Source organism: Brassica rapa, chromosome A03, assembly GCF_000309985.2.
Source record: "Brassica rapa cultivar Chiifu-401-42 chromosome A03, CAAS_Brap_v3.01, whole genome shotgun sequence".
In the NCBI taxonomy this organism is placed as follows: Eukaryota; Viridiplantae; Streptophyta; class Magnoliopsida; order Brassicales; family Brassicaceae; genus Brassica; species Brassica rapa.
In genome coordinates this window covers 20,927,204-20,942,223 of record NC_024797.2, presented here as the reverse complement: position 1 = coordinate 20,942,223, position 15,020 = coordinate 20,927,204, and the positions used below count along the sequence as shown (strand labels likewise).

The following is a 15,020-nucleotide window of genomic DNA, read 5'->3' as shown; positions in this document are numbered from 1 at the left end:
GTAGAAACCCAGACCAATATTTAAATCTGTTATTTATGTATTTAAAGAGAAATATCATTAAATCAGTTTTTTTAAAGAAAAAGCCACACAATGAAAAATATTCCTTAAACATCATTAATCAATATTATATATTTTTATTTTTGATTTAGTGATTACAATTTATGATTTAGTATTTATGAAATATGATTAGGGCTAAGAAAATTTAATATATTTTTTTGTCAACAAGAAAATTTAATATCTTTATTAGTTTATATATAATATTTTAAAAAAGTTGATGATAAAAATAAAATGTATATTTTATAATATTTGAACTATTTAAAAAGACTTTAAGTAGAGATTAATTCTTTTAAATTTTTATATATCCAACACTTAAATTTTATTAAATTTAGTTTAAATACTAAAATCATTAATTAAAAATTGACCAATGGAAATTGGACTAAAATTAGGATCCCAATATATTTTGGTTTAAAGATTTCTTTTACAAAACTCAAACTCAATAGATCGCTTACCTAATCAGAACCAAACATAATTGTTTGGATTTAAATTTGTTTCTTTTTTCTTCTAAACCAAGTAACCCGAACCGAACCGATCTGAATTTGGACCAATACCCAGGCCTAGACCGTGTGTTAGACTGGGAGAATAGAGAAATGAATGGCATGGTTTGGTAATAACACCTAAACCAAAGTGGTATTAAAATAACAAGCACCGACCTATCCAAAGAGATCGATAAAAAGGTCTTTCGCAGCCGCACGGCTTCAGAAAAAACGTTTGATCCATAACCAAAGAGAAACAGAGGAATCTCCGAATCTAATCCCAGCCCAGAGGTTTTCTTCTTAGCTTTGTCCCAGATCGCTTCTTAGTTGTAGATCCTCGTCTTCTATGTGATTCATTTCATCTCTTACCTCTAGATTTAAGGTTCCCGGTCTCGTAATCGTTAATTGAATCGGCGAGGTCTATGTATCTTCGATCGATCTTGCTACCACCAGCTTATCGTGATAGTGTTTGATTTTGTAGTTTTAGGATTCTTCTGTACTCCTTGCTCGAAATTGAATCTGCTTTTGTTTTCTAAGAGACAAGAGTTTTGTTTTTTGCATGTTTTTAAGACAGAACCTTGAACTGTTGTTTTTTGCATGTTTTTAAGACAGAACCTTGTGAACTGAATCATTTGTCTATTTAATTTAACAGTTACCACCATGCCGAAGAACAAGGGAAAGGGAGGAAAGAACAGGAAGAGAGGAAAGAACGAAGCTGACGACGAGAAGCGCGAGCTTATCTTCAAAGAAGACGGACAAGAATACGCTCAAGTCCTTCGCATGCTCGGCAACGGAAGATGCGAGTGCATGTGCATCGACGGCACCAAGCGTCTCTGCCACATCCGCGGCAAGATGCACAAGAAGGTCTGGATCGCGGCGGGCGACATCATACTCGTTGGTCTGAGAGACTACCAGGACGACAAGGCTGACGTCATCCTCAAGTACATGTCTGACGAGGCGAGGCTTCTCAAGGCTTACGGTGAGCTTCCGGAGAACACTCGTCTCAACGAAGGTATCGTTGGTGATCTCGAAGAAGATGATGAAAATGACGATCAAGCTCTTGTCCACTTTGAGGATGAGGATATCGATAGGATCTAAGGTGTTGTTTGGTTTTTTTCTTTTCTGGCTTGTATTGTCAATTTGAGACGCGTGACTTTTTGAGTTTACAGAAGAAACAGGTGGTAATACATTATTGTTGGATACTTTTATGTTCTTAGATTGGTTTGGATTCTTAGTTTCTTGTTACAGTGATTAAAATTTACCAAAATACAGAATCTATTCAACAACAAACAAAAAAAGAGAATGTGAATATAGTAACGCTAAGCTGATAAATATGCTCTAAAAACAATCACATATCTAAGAGGTAAGTAACGTCCGGGACTCTGATCTGATCCCAGCCTTCATCCTTCTGATGAACTCCTCACATTTCTTGTTCAAATCTTCAGAACTTAATAAGTTGTCATTTATCTCATCATCATCATGCTCATCTATTGTAATGACAGTGAGGTCTTTACCTCCATTGTCATCCTCAAAGACTATTGTAACTTCTTCTTCTCGAAATAAATCAACCCTTTCTTCTCCGTCTTCTTCTTTGGATACACACTGTTCTCCAACTAGTGCCACTACTTCTCCTTTGGATACACGCTGTTCTCCAAGTAGTGCCACTACTTCTCCCTCTTCTTTTTTGGATACACGCTGTTCTCCAAGTAGCGCCACTACTCTCTTCATTTCTGATTTTCGCATGTGGTTGATCCTTAGTTCTTCCGTTTCTTCAACGATGTTCATGGCAGTACTGCCGTGCAAAAGGGTTTTGAAATTTCCCATGATAAAGCCTACAATACCATTGCATAACAAGAACATGTACTTCTTGTCCACAAGGCTGATATACATGGAAAGCAAATGGAGACTTTGTTGAAGAGAGGAGACTAAAGAAGAGTAAGATAGAAGAAGAGAGAAAATGGAAGCCAAGGCTATAATCTTAGCGACTATCTTCATCTTCTTCACTCCTCTTTCTTGTTTCTGAAATTCCGTCATTTTCTCTTTATCTCCTCTTTGAACTGAGTGAAGAATGGTGAATGAGAAACAAGTTTGGGAATCTATTTCTCCTTTTATAGATGAGTGGATGGGTTGCGCTTGACTTCGTTATTTATTTTATTTTTTTGGCTAAAACAATTTATCTTCTCTTTTGAAGCATTCAAACGCAACGCGTCTTGTTTTTCTTTTGGGTTTGATTATTTCGGATTTATTCATACGTTAATTTTACTTAGTTTATGTTTTTTTTATTAAGAAAACAACAATTTTTTTTGTGATGATAATTTTTTCAGTAACATTGGTTATGTCGGATTTGAACTTCTGTGATGGAGATGTCGATAATTATAACACAAGCTCAAGCTACATGTCCTCATCTTTGGTTGTTTCCGAAGATTTGTTTTTTAATAATACATAATGTTGAAGTATATGTAAATAAAACATTCCAATGATGTACCATCTCATATAATTTCTCATATAATTTTGCATATTCCCCCTATTATAATCTGCCCTCAATTATTTTTTGAAATAGCCGTATAGCATTATAGTTTCTAGATGTGTAATTTAATTTACTTAATCAACATAATATTTAGGAAAATATTTTAAAAGACAAACTAGATTTTGACCTGCGCTTAAAAGTGCAGGATTTTTTTTATTGATAAACTTATTATTTGTTAGTTCACTAATATGTTTAAAGCTACGCGTTCGGTTTCGATTCAGTTCTTTTTAGGGTTTTAGTTCGGTTTTGATTCGATTTTTGATTCTTTTATTCAAGAAATATAGGAGCTGTTTAGTTATTTATAAGTTTGAGTTTGGTTTCAGTTTAGTTGTTTTGGTTTTTAGTTTGTTTTAGATACCAATCTTAAAAACCTGTTAAAATCTTGAGTTCAATTCGGTTCTCGTTTGGTTCTCGCTTTAAGGATAATCTTAAATAATTCAGGTAAAAGTCATATTTTTATTTTTGGATGAAATATCGGATAATTCAGATAAATTTAAATATTTCTTATAAGAATATTGGAGTGATTCAGTTTTTTCAGTATTAATAATCCACATTTTTATTCACATTTTTGAGTGATTCATATTTTTCAGTATTAAGAATATCTATACTATTGAACATATGAAAACATTTGCGATTGTTATAGCGGTTTTGCACCTTGCGTGGATGTGAAGTATTAACGAACCTATATTGTTTGGACCATTTTATTAAGGGGAATTAGTTGAACCATTTTGTAAATATATTAAGGTAGACAAAATTTCACTGACCATATATTTTATACACCAGTATATATATTTATTATTTTCAGGATTTAGAGTTTAAGATTATCCTTCCACATATATACACATTCAGGGACACTGCTCTAAGGTTGACAAATATATAACTGTAAATCATTTTAATATAAACTCCATGGACTATATACAAATATAAAAATCAATATTGTTAAACTTGTGTATTCAGTAGATCTGATATGTGTTTGATATGTGTAGTTTTAGCTTTACCAGTCAAAATTATACGAAGTCGTGAACCATAAATTGTTAAAACTGTAAGTAAATATTTTCTGATTGCATAGTCTATATGTCATGTGTTTAAATAATGATAGTCCACTCGTGAATCTCACAATATTTTGTTTACATTAAAGAAATGAGTATTATTTATTATTAATTAATATATAGCTAATTATCTTTTAGGCTATATTGTAGATATGATCGACAAATATATAAGTATCACAGATGGCTTTGATTCATGTCACAAAAATTTAAAATATTTTATTTAAGGCAAATCTTAGAAAATTTAGGAAATCTAGTTATATCACCTATTAAATTGATTAAATCATTGTTAAAGAAATATATGGTAATATATTGTTAGTATAAATTTAAGATAAGACAAAAATATTAATAATCTAGTGAAAGGGTCTAACAATCTTTTATAAGTAGATTTTTCAAAACTGATTTTCTTTTAATAGTATAGATTTCTTCCAGTTAAATATGATCAACTGAAAAGAACTGCTTACATATTATATTTCATTTTTAACAAACCAATTTGATGTGCACAAAAAAAAAAACAATTTGCATAATTTTCTTAGATTCGTTTATTTTTTCTAAATTTTGGCCCTTAAATGGTATTCACAAGTATTAAATAGTTTATTTTTTGCAGTTATAATTATTGTCAAAATTAAGAAAATATTTTTCTTCTAATAAATATGTGCAATCGATCTGTTCCTTTTTTGTTTTGTTTGTTAAAGATTTTTTAGATCGTTAGAGATGCATATTATGCACGACAAAACAATACATTTATCTATAAATAAACATTTTAAATCAAAAAATTTAATTTTTTGTATGATTTGAATCAGTCCTGAGTGCAAACAATATACTATTCGTGAATTGTGATTTGTGAGTTGGAAGGTTCGATATATTGTAAAGTCAAGTCAACTTATCACCTTCGAAGTAAATTCTTGAGTCCTTCAATTTTCTTCCTATGGGGCCATGGGATACCTCTTTTGTTTTGTTTTGAAATGGTCACTAAAAACGCCAAAACTAAAAGACCATTGACTTGAGATATAAAATAAAAGCCAATATTACCTACTTAGAGTTAGAGTTATAAAATAAAACGCAAATACTACCTTTCCTAGCCTTGGACAATGAAACCGAGAACCAAAACCGAACAAAAAATTTGAAACGGAATTGATGTTAACAAATATCTGAACGATTTTTTATACCAAAAATAAAATAAAATCGAACAGAAATCTAATCGAAAACTTAATGGATACCGAATTTCTAAAATTCAGTTTATTACCTAAAATATTAGGATTCATTGCAAAACCAACCCAAAACTCTTAACACAAACAAAACTAACCAGTTTTTCAATTTACTGTATATTTTTATTTTCATATTTCATCCCTAACATATCAAGTTGTTTACAAAAATACCATTATATATTTATTTTTGAAAGTCAAAAAATATATCGAACAACTTTACCACCTTCATTTATTTATGAAATTGTCATTATCATTATTTTGTTAACAACCATAAACAACAACAAAATAACAAGGTTTATTGAAATTTACGTCGTCTTCTTTTATTCCTTAAACACACGACTCTATTATCTTCCATTTACCTCTAATTTTATCCAATAAGTTTTTATTTTAAAAATCACATTTTTCATTAAATTTTTTTTAATTTGGGAACTATTAGTTATTAACGATTGGTAATTTTTACTTAGCTGAAGTTCGAATTTCCGGGTGATTGAAGGAGATAAACATGAACTCTTAGTGGATGTATGTAACTATTCGCTTGATTTTATTGTGTCAAGCAGACTTTGAGTAAATTCTATAAGAAATCCAACAAAGCGTTCAACATGATGTCTTTAGAAAATCATAAAAATAGCAAGAACAAACTCTTTATTCCATTCTAATTTTTCAAGGCTCATCTCTACTTCAGATCTTTCCTGTACACACAATACCAAGAATCAACACACTTAACCATCAACCAACTCTCACATTCAATTATCATATCTCAAAGTGTAGTCTCATAAATTAGAAGTTGATCCCAATCAATTGACTTGGTAAGAAAAGGTTTGAAGTGGTTGCTTGAGCCTTTGAGGCGGTTTAAATCTCAAAAATAGAATGCTAAAAATAGTATGCATAATTTTTGTAAGACAGAGCAATTTATGTATATAATTACATTTTTCATTTTCTTACCAGTACTAGATTGCATTATACTCTTAAATCAACTCAATTCAACGCACACATCTCTTGAGAGATCTAGCTTGACATACATCCGTTTAGAGTCATATTATGTTCGATCTTGTGTGAATGATTCGATAATTAGATGCGATGAAATGTAAAGCAGAAAGCGTAAAGAACACAAGTGATTTATTATCCAGCAGTTCGGACACAAACCGCGATCCTATGTCTGGCCGAGGTTTCTCCTCGGAATCCACTAAGAGGTATGAGATAAAAGGACGTCGTCTCTCTCTATCAACGAAAAACCGCCGAGACTCTCACCACTGTACTCTCTCTTTTTTCTCTCTTTAATACAATGTAATCTCTCACCCGAAACCACAATTGATCTCACTTAGCTCTCGTACAAAATGACTCACTCTCCCCACTCGAGTATACACACTCATCGACTCGACGTGACATGTCACTCTGCGCTAACCTCCTTGTAACAAACTCTAACGGCTTCCCTTTGAGTCTGCTTTGACTTTGTTAATTACACAAATCTCATTAAGCTCTAAACCGGACTTCTTAACCGGGTCCTCAAGCTTGGTTCAATTCAATCAGATCCCTCCGGTTATCATGATTGAATCCTATATCAACCAACTTCCTTCGACAACATCTTTTGATCATTTTTCAAACCATACTCTACTCAAAACCATTGTGGTCTACAAATTTGAACTCTTCAATACAACTTGGGTTATCTGGAAGTTTCTTTTTCTTTTTAGCGATCAGCTCTTTTTGTCGTCTCTTTCATGTTTATATTATTTTTCTTTCATGCCAATGCTTTTCAATTTTACTTGGAGCTTTCTCATTCATTTTTTACTTCCCAAGCCTTTTGTCACTCCATGTGCCCATTTTCCATTTCACTCTTTAATTTTCTCTCATCCCAATTCCAATCACATGAGTTATTCCCCCTAATGCTAGCCATTGATGAACTCCTAGACTAGCCTAGTGGGAGCTAATCATTGCCGTTCTCATTCAATCAAGATGTTGTATATGTAAGCATTATCTCAAGAACAAAGATTTAGCAGCTACGTTCTGATTGTTCTTCAATGCGTTGGTTTAGCTATGGTTTTCGGTACCCTGTTTGTTCCGGGTTTGTCGGCTTACCCGGACCATTAAGTTAGGTATTTCTTCTGATTTCCTTTGGTTAAGGGTTTCTTTATCAAGCCCACTTAAAATTTTGACAAGGCCCCTGTAAACATCAGAAACACACAAAAAAATCAATATATGAACCAAGAAGATATTTTAAAAACATTGGGCCATTTTATTCAGATCTAGAAACTAATTAGACATTTCTTTTTTAGTACTTTCGAAAAACTTGAATTTATTATTTAAATGAAATCCATTTTCCTTAGGTACTTTTCTGGAAGTTTTGATCTTGTTTTTATTTTCTATCTTTTTAACTTTGGCAGGGTTTTGATCTTCTTGAGAAACAAATTTCAAAGTTAAATATAAACTTCATAAAAGTTAGGAAACTCGATTTTATTAATGTAGATTACGATACATGAGGTTTATTTTTCTGACAAGAAAACATTAAACATAAGAGGTGAAAACGACAATTAAAAGAAAATTAGATAACAAAGGAAGACAGATGCACTCTTCTCTTTTCATCTACCCCTCCCTCTCTATCAAGAGTAAAAGGACAGGAACAGACAACAGCAGCATTGATAGTCTTCCTCACTTTCTTACCTACAAATTTAAAAGTACTCAAGTAAATCAACACAATTATAATCGCAATATAAATTGATGTTTTTATTTTTTAAAGAAAATAATTAAATCGGTCGTTTTGAAAAAGTACTTATGATTCCTAAAATTTCTAGAGCGAGAAAAATACAATTTGATAACCTACGATTTGTAACCAGAGGTTGTTGAGAAATAATAGATCTATAATATGGTTGGGACATGAAAACTCAAATCCTTCAGACAATACACGTTTCAGTGATCAGATCTCCAGTTTCTAAATAAAAAGTAAAGAAATGAGAAAAAAAAAAAACACAAACCTTAATCGCTGTCGCTGTCACTGCTGCTGCTGTGGTGACCATCATCATGGTGTTTCTTCTCCTTCTTGTCCTTCTTCTTTTTCTTCTCACCGTCATGTTTGTGGTCTCCGCTGCTGTGGCCTTCTCCACCGTGGATCTTGTCTTTGATCTTATCAACGATACCCTCTTTGTGCTCACCACTCTTGTGCTCGTCGGCGTGTTTCTTGTGTTCCTCCTTCTTGTGCTCGTCTTCCTTGTGGCCTCCTCCGATATGGAGAGCATCACCGATCTTGTTGATGATTCCTGCCATCTTTGATCTCTTTCTTTTCTATTAAATTAAATCTCTCTTTATGGTTGTTATTGTTTTGATGATAAACTATAGGATCTCAAGGGTCTCTATTTATAGCGTCAATGGGTAAAATATCCGTGAATGATTTTGTCCAATTAGGTAGTGGTGGCGTGGCGAAGATAAGATTTACTTTTTTCAATAGACAAAATTGATTCTTTATGGCAATAATAATATGAATTATTGGGTAGATTATATTCATTTGAAAAGAAAGAAGAGAATTGTATTCTTCTAGATATTTTCAACTATATATGTAAGATATAAGTTTTCAATTTGCATATAAAATATATATTTCCTTTTTTTGTCGGCAAGTATATATTACTTTAACTATGTCAGATTTATGACCCGGTTTAGAACAAAATATTTTCAGATGGCAATTCCTGATTGGCTCTTTGGGGTTCGACTCTAGACACCTACTAAATCTCAACAAAGTTGTTAAATGAAATTTACTCTTTTAAAATAAATTCATTATATATAATCTACTATATAAAGGTTAGTTAGTGACCAATCATTAGTAACTTAATAAATCATAATATATCATAAATTTATATTTGATTAAAATATGAATATTCTTTAAATTAACTTTCCCTTCTATTATATTTACAAAATGTATTTTTCAATTTATTTTCATTCAAATAATAGATTCATTCAGTTGATACTAGTATTATTTACCGTATTAATGTCGATATATCATATTAATGATTCTAGAAAATAATTTTTTTTTATAATCCTGGTATAATTCCAAAGATTTTTTAAATTTAAAGACTAATTACCACGAAACTTTCAGAAATTATATTTTTTAATCACTTAAAATATTATGAGTGACCAAGATAAATCGAATTCAAAGCAGGATTTATAGTTGTGAGTCTTTTACCCTTAGACTAAAACACTTGATTTTGAATTTTGAGTTTTCCCAATTAAACGCAAACTATTTTTCCATCGTCTGTGAAACATTCTTTTATTGCCTATGAAACATTGCATATAACACTCGATTGATTTTTCCCATTAATTTTTGACAAAGGAACAACACTCGATGATACCCATAGAATTATGGAACTGAATTATTAAATTTCCCAAATGCAACTACGAATCTTTATGAGATGAACGCATGCAGAACGCATGATCTCGAACTTTTATTCTTTGTGCTATTTTTTTTAAACGTGGGTTGCACAACTTTGTTTCATTAAAAAGATAAAATAAAACCTATAAGCATTATTTATCTCAAAAATTAATTAACACATATTGAGGCTTAGGTGGTTTGACTTGATTAGGTTTTCCTTGTGATTTTCCTTAGATTATCTTTAATATATTTTGCTATTTTTTAAAAAATTTATAATATAGATTTGCCAGGTTTTTAAAAAAATTTTACCAAGGGAATGATTGATTTAGGCTGTACATATTTTCGACAGCCAAAATTTAGTCTAGAGCTATATATGTCAACCAATCGAGTTTTGCTTTTTTTTTAAAAAAATTCACATCAAAAAAATCTCTGCAAAATTAAAATATAGTTGTAAAAACCTTTATTTCCAGAGCAAACAATTAGTGCTTTAGAAAGCTACAACAATGAAAGTTACAGCAAATAAATTTACGGATTAAATTCTACAACAAAAAATATAAAGCTACAGCCTTTACCAATCATCCTCCAAGTAGCATAAAAATCCGCTTAAATATATATATTAACCAGTTTTACTAACTTCTATTTTTTATTATTTTAACTTTATTACAAATCTTTTGACTATATTTTTTCTAACCAACATCCTTCATCATGAAAATAACATTCTTTGATTAAAATTTTAAATAATAATATACTTATTGCGTTTTTCTATTAATGAAACAATTTTTTTTATCAAATATTGCAATGGTTTGATACTTAAATATAAACTAATAACAATATAGTATCTTAATAAATTTGTTTTATTAAAAAGAATATTTCTATTCTATATCTCAGTAAATATTAAAAGTACATATAAAAATTATGGATATATAAATATAAAAACATACAAAATGATATGTTAATTGTATTCTAAATAATGTAACTTTTTATTTTTCTATTTACTTTAAAAATAAATTTGATCTCGATCTGCACAACCGTGCGTGTGATTATTTTCATTTTTATACACATAATTAATTATTTTACATGGTTAACTATAATATTTAACATATTACAAATTGTTTGATATAATATTTTAAACACACAACAATTTTATAGTTCACATGCACTAACTTAATTTATATGTTTTGAATTTTCAGTGATAGCATATATTAAATTATGTGATATGCAATTCTAAATTGAATAATGTTATTGATTAAGGATCAAAAAATTTAATTAAAAATTATTATATTAAATTAGTATCGTAAATTTAGTAAAATATTGTACATGAGATTAGTTATAATTACAAAATTAATTAGATATTTTAAAATTTTGTTTTAGTTAAAATGAAATATATATTTAATTTTTAAATAAACACGAAATAAACTAAAAAATTAAATTTTTGTTTAAGTGAAAAATAAAATATACATTTATTTTAATGAAAAATGAAATATATGTGGAATGCGCAAATCCAAATGTAATTCGTTTGTTATGAATCATACAATTCTTAATTATATTTTAAGGTTAAAATACATTTATTTGATCAACTAGAAACAAATATATTTATAATTTTGAATTGCGATCCAAAGTTTGGACCATTGTATTTAGATCTCAAAACTAGCATCAGACAACATATTTTAGCAGTAGACATTTCTTTAATATTAGTACTTTCAAAATAATACATTTATAATTTAAACATTGAAATCTTTTTTTCATTAGGTACTTTTTCTGGAAGATTCTTTTTGAATAAATACTTTCTCTTTCTTTTTTGAGAAAGGGCTTAACTTTTTCTGAAAGTTTTGATCTTGTTTTTATTTCCTATCTTTTTAACTCTGGCAAGTTTTTGATGTTCTTGAGAAATAAATTTCAAAGTTAAATATAAACTTCTTACAAAAGTTAGGAAACTCGATTTTATTAATATAGCTTAAGATACATGAGGTTTTTTTCTGACAAGAAAACATAAGAGGTGAAAATGACAATTTTGTTTTTGTCAACGGTGAAAATGACAATTAAAAGAAAAATAGATAACAAACGAAGACAGATGCACTCTCCTCTTTTCATGTACCCTCCTCCTCTGTCAAGAGTGAGATGATAGGAACAGGCAACAGCATCAATAATTGTCCTCCTCACTTCCTTACCGACAAATTAAAAAAATTCATAATATATACATATTTATTATAGACCCGACTTAATCAACTCAATACTTTTTGTCGACATCTTTTTTTCTCTAGCCTAATTTATGTTTTCTATATTTTTACGAAAAAAAATGAAACCGACCTTAACACGGCTTGTTTAGAATGTTAATTGATGTTAAAAATGAAACCGACCTTAATACCGCAATTATTCTATGACATCTAGAATATTAATTGATGTACTTCTATCCAGCAACGACATTTATAGGGCTTGCTTTTGAGGATCATCCTCTTCAGTTCATGCTATTGATAGCTTATGTCCAACTAAACCTGATGAATAATAAAAATAAATTGGGTCCCAAAATAAATTACTATTTTAACTCGTGTTAGAGCATTATCAAAACCGACTTCTCCTATGTAGAAGTTGAGAGGTTAGTGTGCTTCATTCACCATTATACCAAAAAAATCTCTCAAAAGTTCTTTGTTTTTATCATATCAACCAAACTGGCACATAACATTAAATCAGTATATTGTAATCTAAGAAACATGACCTCCGGTGAAAACAGCCATCAACTCAGCCACAAGCTTCTTATTATCATCACCATGCTTCATCACATACCTTTTCAAAAACGCACGGTCCGTACACACCAAAACAGAGCCGAGCGAAGGAAGCTCACTTCCTAGCAAACCTTCCGACATTAGAGCCTTGATTACATTACACCTCGGGATAGTCCTCTTCTCCAAGTTGTATCCAAACACCGTAGGGTTCGAAACCAAAGCCTTCACAGGCCAATTCATATCCTTCACAAGAAACTCAGTCTTCCTCTTCACCAGCTCAGCAGAGTAGTTAAGACACTGAGGATGACACTTGACCAACACCGCAAACTCATCTCTAGTAAACCCTAACCCTAGATACGCTTCGATGGAGTTCAAAACGTTCTTCTCAGAGAGCGGTAGAAAGCTCGGATTCTTCTTGAACATCTCCCACACATCTTCCTCAGAAAAGCCTAACTTTCCATAAAAACTCAGCTTCTCTTGTACTGTCCTCTCGCTCAGCTGGTAAAGCATGCGGAGAGCTTCAATAAACCTGAAGGTCGCGGGTTCGAATCCCATCTCAACAACTTTCTTGAGAGTTTCTTCAAACTTTTCTTTCCCACAACAGACGTGGTGATTGGAGATAAGCAAAGGGAGAAGCAACCTCTGAGGCACGCCCATATCTCTCAAAACCAATACATTCCTCAGTTTGTTCCCCTGCGCACTCCCCTCCGGCAAAGAATAATAACTCTTGTCGGTTGCTGTAATAATCTCTCTGACGAAATCGTAGTACCTGCTCAAAGCTTTGTCCTTTTTGATTCCCAGGATCTTAGGGACTTTGGAGAGAATCTCGGTGAGCTCGGAAGTTGAAGCTCCTCTCGAGGTTAAGAACCGAAGCTTGGGAGCGAGTGATGACTCAGCATCTAGTGAGAGAAGCCGTGGGTAAGTTCTGATGATGGTGGAGATGTGAGAATCTGTGAAACCATGACTTTTAAGAAGAGTGAGAACAGAGTCTGGATTACAGTTGGAATCCTCTGTGGTGACTTTCCTCAAGATTGATTCTGCGAGTTTGGTGGTGAAGCCTAGAGATTCGACGAGGTAAGAGACGGTAAAGTTTTGACCTTTACGAGGGCTCACATCAGCAGAGGAGAATGAGCTGGAAAAAGCAGATGGGTTTTGAAGAGAATACAGTGAGACTCTAAAGTTACGCCATTTCTGCAACGCTAATTGCTTTCTTTCACGGATTATCAGAGAAAACATGAAAGTGAAATGCGATAATCTGAAGGAGCAGACGAGAAGGAAGCGAAGCGACCAATAAATCTCAGAACTTTGTTCAAATTAAGTCGTCGACAAGTGACCCTAATTTTGTTTATGACACTGACGTTGTCTGAATTAGTGTGTTGGGCCTTAATTGGGCCTTGGTACGGCAAGGAACGAGTTTTGTGAATTTGGATTAATAAAATTATTACGCATATTCGATGTCTAATCGGGTTTAGTTCGAGTTCAATCAAATTTCAGTTTTACTGGAGTATGAAATTTTGTCTTTTGAAGTTTGGTTCGGATTCGGTTCAGGTTTTCTGAGTTCAGTTCGGATATTGTAACACATTGCAAACCCGGCTGATCGCATCTTAAATTTTGGATTTTGGTTATCTAAGAACAAAGACACTAACCCAAGAAACAGGACTGTGAAGAGAGTCTTGGCATACATAGCAAACTTGCTGTTATTATCTATCATACAGGTACATAGAACAGTCAAAGAGCAGACCAAAACATGGATACTAGATTGCAAAATAATTATAAAAATCCAAAACTATAAATGTATTTTGAGGTTTAAAGCCAGGTACATACACCAGTTTCTTCTTCCACTTCCCTAACTGCTCCTGTCCAAATATGAAATATCCTCACCCTATGGATTTAGATATTTCAGTTAGCTTAGGTATCATAATAGAGGGAGTCAGGGAGATACATAAGCATAAAATATATCAAGGGTTTTGTTAATTGCTAATAAACCGCAGTTGATATCATCAATCCTGATTAATGGAACCTATGTGTGACTAAGTAACTAAGTAAAAGGATCACCCTATGGCAACTCGACCAAGAAAGTCAACGGTGTCGAGAACGACCTGAGATTCCAAATTCAAATGCGAATAAGAAGAGATGTGTACACAAGATACATACATTCAGTTATATCATATACTAGGTGAAGACCCGTGCCTAGCACGGGGTGAGTTAAGATGACAATTATATTTGTTGATTATAAACATTAGTGTGATGCCAATATTAATTCTGTAAAGCTTATTTGATGGAACTTACAATGGTTAAGCTACAAATAATTTGCATCGTTCATTGAAGTTTATTTGATGGACCATCGTTATGACTTAGCAACTAATAGGAAACGTCCAGAAATTGGTATTCGAGTTTTAAAACAAATTTTATAAAAATCCATGAACTCCAAACAGTGTATATCCTAAATACGTAGTACTAATGTTTTCGAAATAATTACATTTACTATACATTTTATATAACATATTTCCAGCATGTTCTTTATATAAATTATAGAACATGCTATATATTTTTCTTATAGAACATGCTATATTAAATTAATGGCTGCCATAGAGTATAAGGGGGTGTTAGTGGGACTTAGATTTCTATAGAGTTT

At 31.7% G+C, this 15,020-nt stretch overlaps 4 protein-coding genes across 5 annotated transcripts; 1 reads left to right on the top strand and 3 right to left on the bottom strand.

The window, feature by feature from the left end:
- Positions 1–646: 646 nt before the first annotated feature.
- Positions 647–1,767, top strand: LOC103860302 (eukaryotic translation initiation factor 1A). 2 transcript variants are annotated; one of them, XM_009137889.3, is made up of 2 exons: positions 647–824; positions 1,186–1,767. In XM_009137889.3, the coding sequence occupies exon 2, from the start codon at positions 1,194–1,196 to the stop codon at positions 1,629–1,631; it is 438 nt and encodes a 145-aa protein (XP_009136137.1). In that variant the 5' UTR covers positions 647–824; positions 1,186–1,193; the 3' UTR covers positions 1,632–1,767. The 2 variants fall into 2 exon arrangements, with proteins under 2 accessions (XP_009136137.1, XP_033144243.1); XM_033288352.1 differs by having other exon boundaries at positions 734–865; positions 1,191–1,767.
- Positions 1,752–6,494, bottom strand: LOC103860304. Its single transcript, XM_033288341.1, has one exon. The coding sequence runs from the start codon at positions 2,565–2,567 to the stop codon at positions 1,890–1,892; it is 678 nt and encodes a 225-aa protein (XP_033144232.1). The 5' UTR covers positions 2,568–6,494; the 3' UTR covers positions 1,752–1,889.
- Positions 6,495–7,745: 1,251 nt separating this feature from the next.
- On the bottom strand, positions 7,746–8,630 carry LOC103860301 (dehydrin HIRD11). Its single transcript, XM_009137888.3, has 2 exons — positions 8,281–8,630; positions 7,746–7,969 (listed from the first exon to the last, which is right to left on the bottom strand). Exon 1 carries the CDS (start codon positions 8,567–8,569, stop codon positions 8,282–8,284), a length of 288 nt encoding a protein of 95 aa, XP_009136136.1. The 5' UTR covers positions 8,570–8,630; the 3' UTR covers positions 7,746–7,969; position 8,281.
- On the bottom strand, positions 7,746–14,954 carry LOC103860300 (transcription termination factor MTERF2, chloroplastic). The gene is made up of 2 exons (XM_033288317.1): positions 8,281–14,954; positions 7,746–7,969 (listed from the first exon to the last, which is right to left on the bottom strand). Exon 1 carries the CDS (start codon positions 13,619–13,621, stop codon positions 12,365–12,367), a length of 1,257 nt encoding a protein of 418 aa, XP_033144208.1. The 5' UTR covers positions 13,622–14,954; the 3' UTR covers positions 7,746–7,969; positions 8,281–12,364.
- Positions 14,955–15,020: the final 66 nt, after the last annotated feature.

Excerpts from the sequence above, each read along its gene's own strand:
- LOC103860302 (XM_009137889.3), top strand. The coding sequence starts at position 1,194 with ATGCCGAAGAACAAGGGAAAGGGAGGAAAGAACAGGAAGAGAGGAAAG.
- LOC103860304 (XM_033288341.1), bottom strand. The coding sequence starts at position 2,567 with ATGACGGAATTTCAGAAACAAGAAAGAGGAGTGAAGAAGATGAAGATA.
- LOC103860301 (XM_009137888.3), bottom strand. The coding sequence starts at position 8,569 with ATGGCAGGAATCATCAACAAGATCGGTGATGCTCTCCATATCGGAGGA.
- LOC103860300 (XM_033288317.1), bottom strand. The coding sequence starts at position 13,621 with ATGTTTTCTCTGATAATCCGTGAAAGAAAGCAATTAGCGTTGCAGAAA.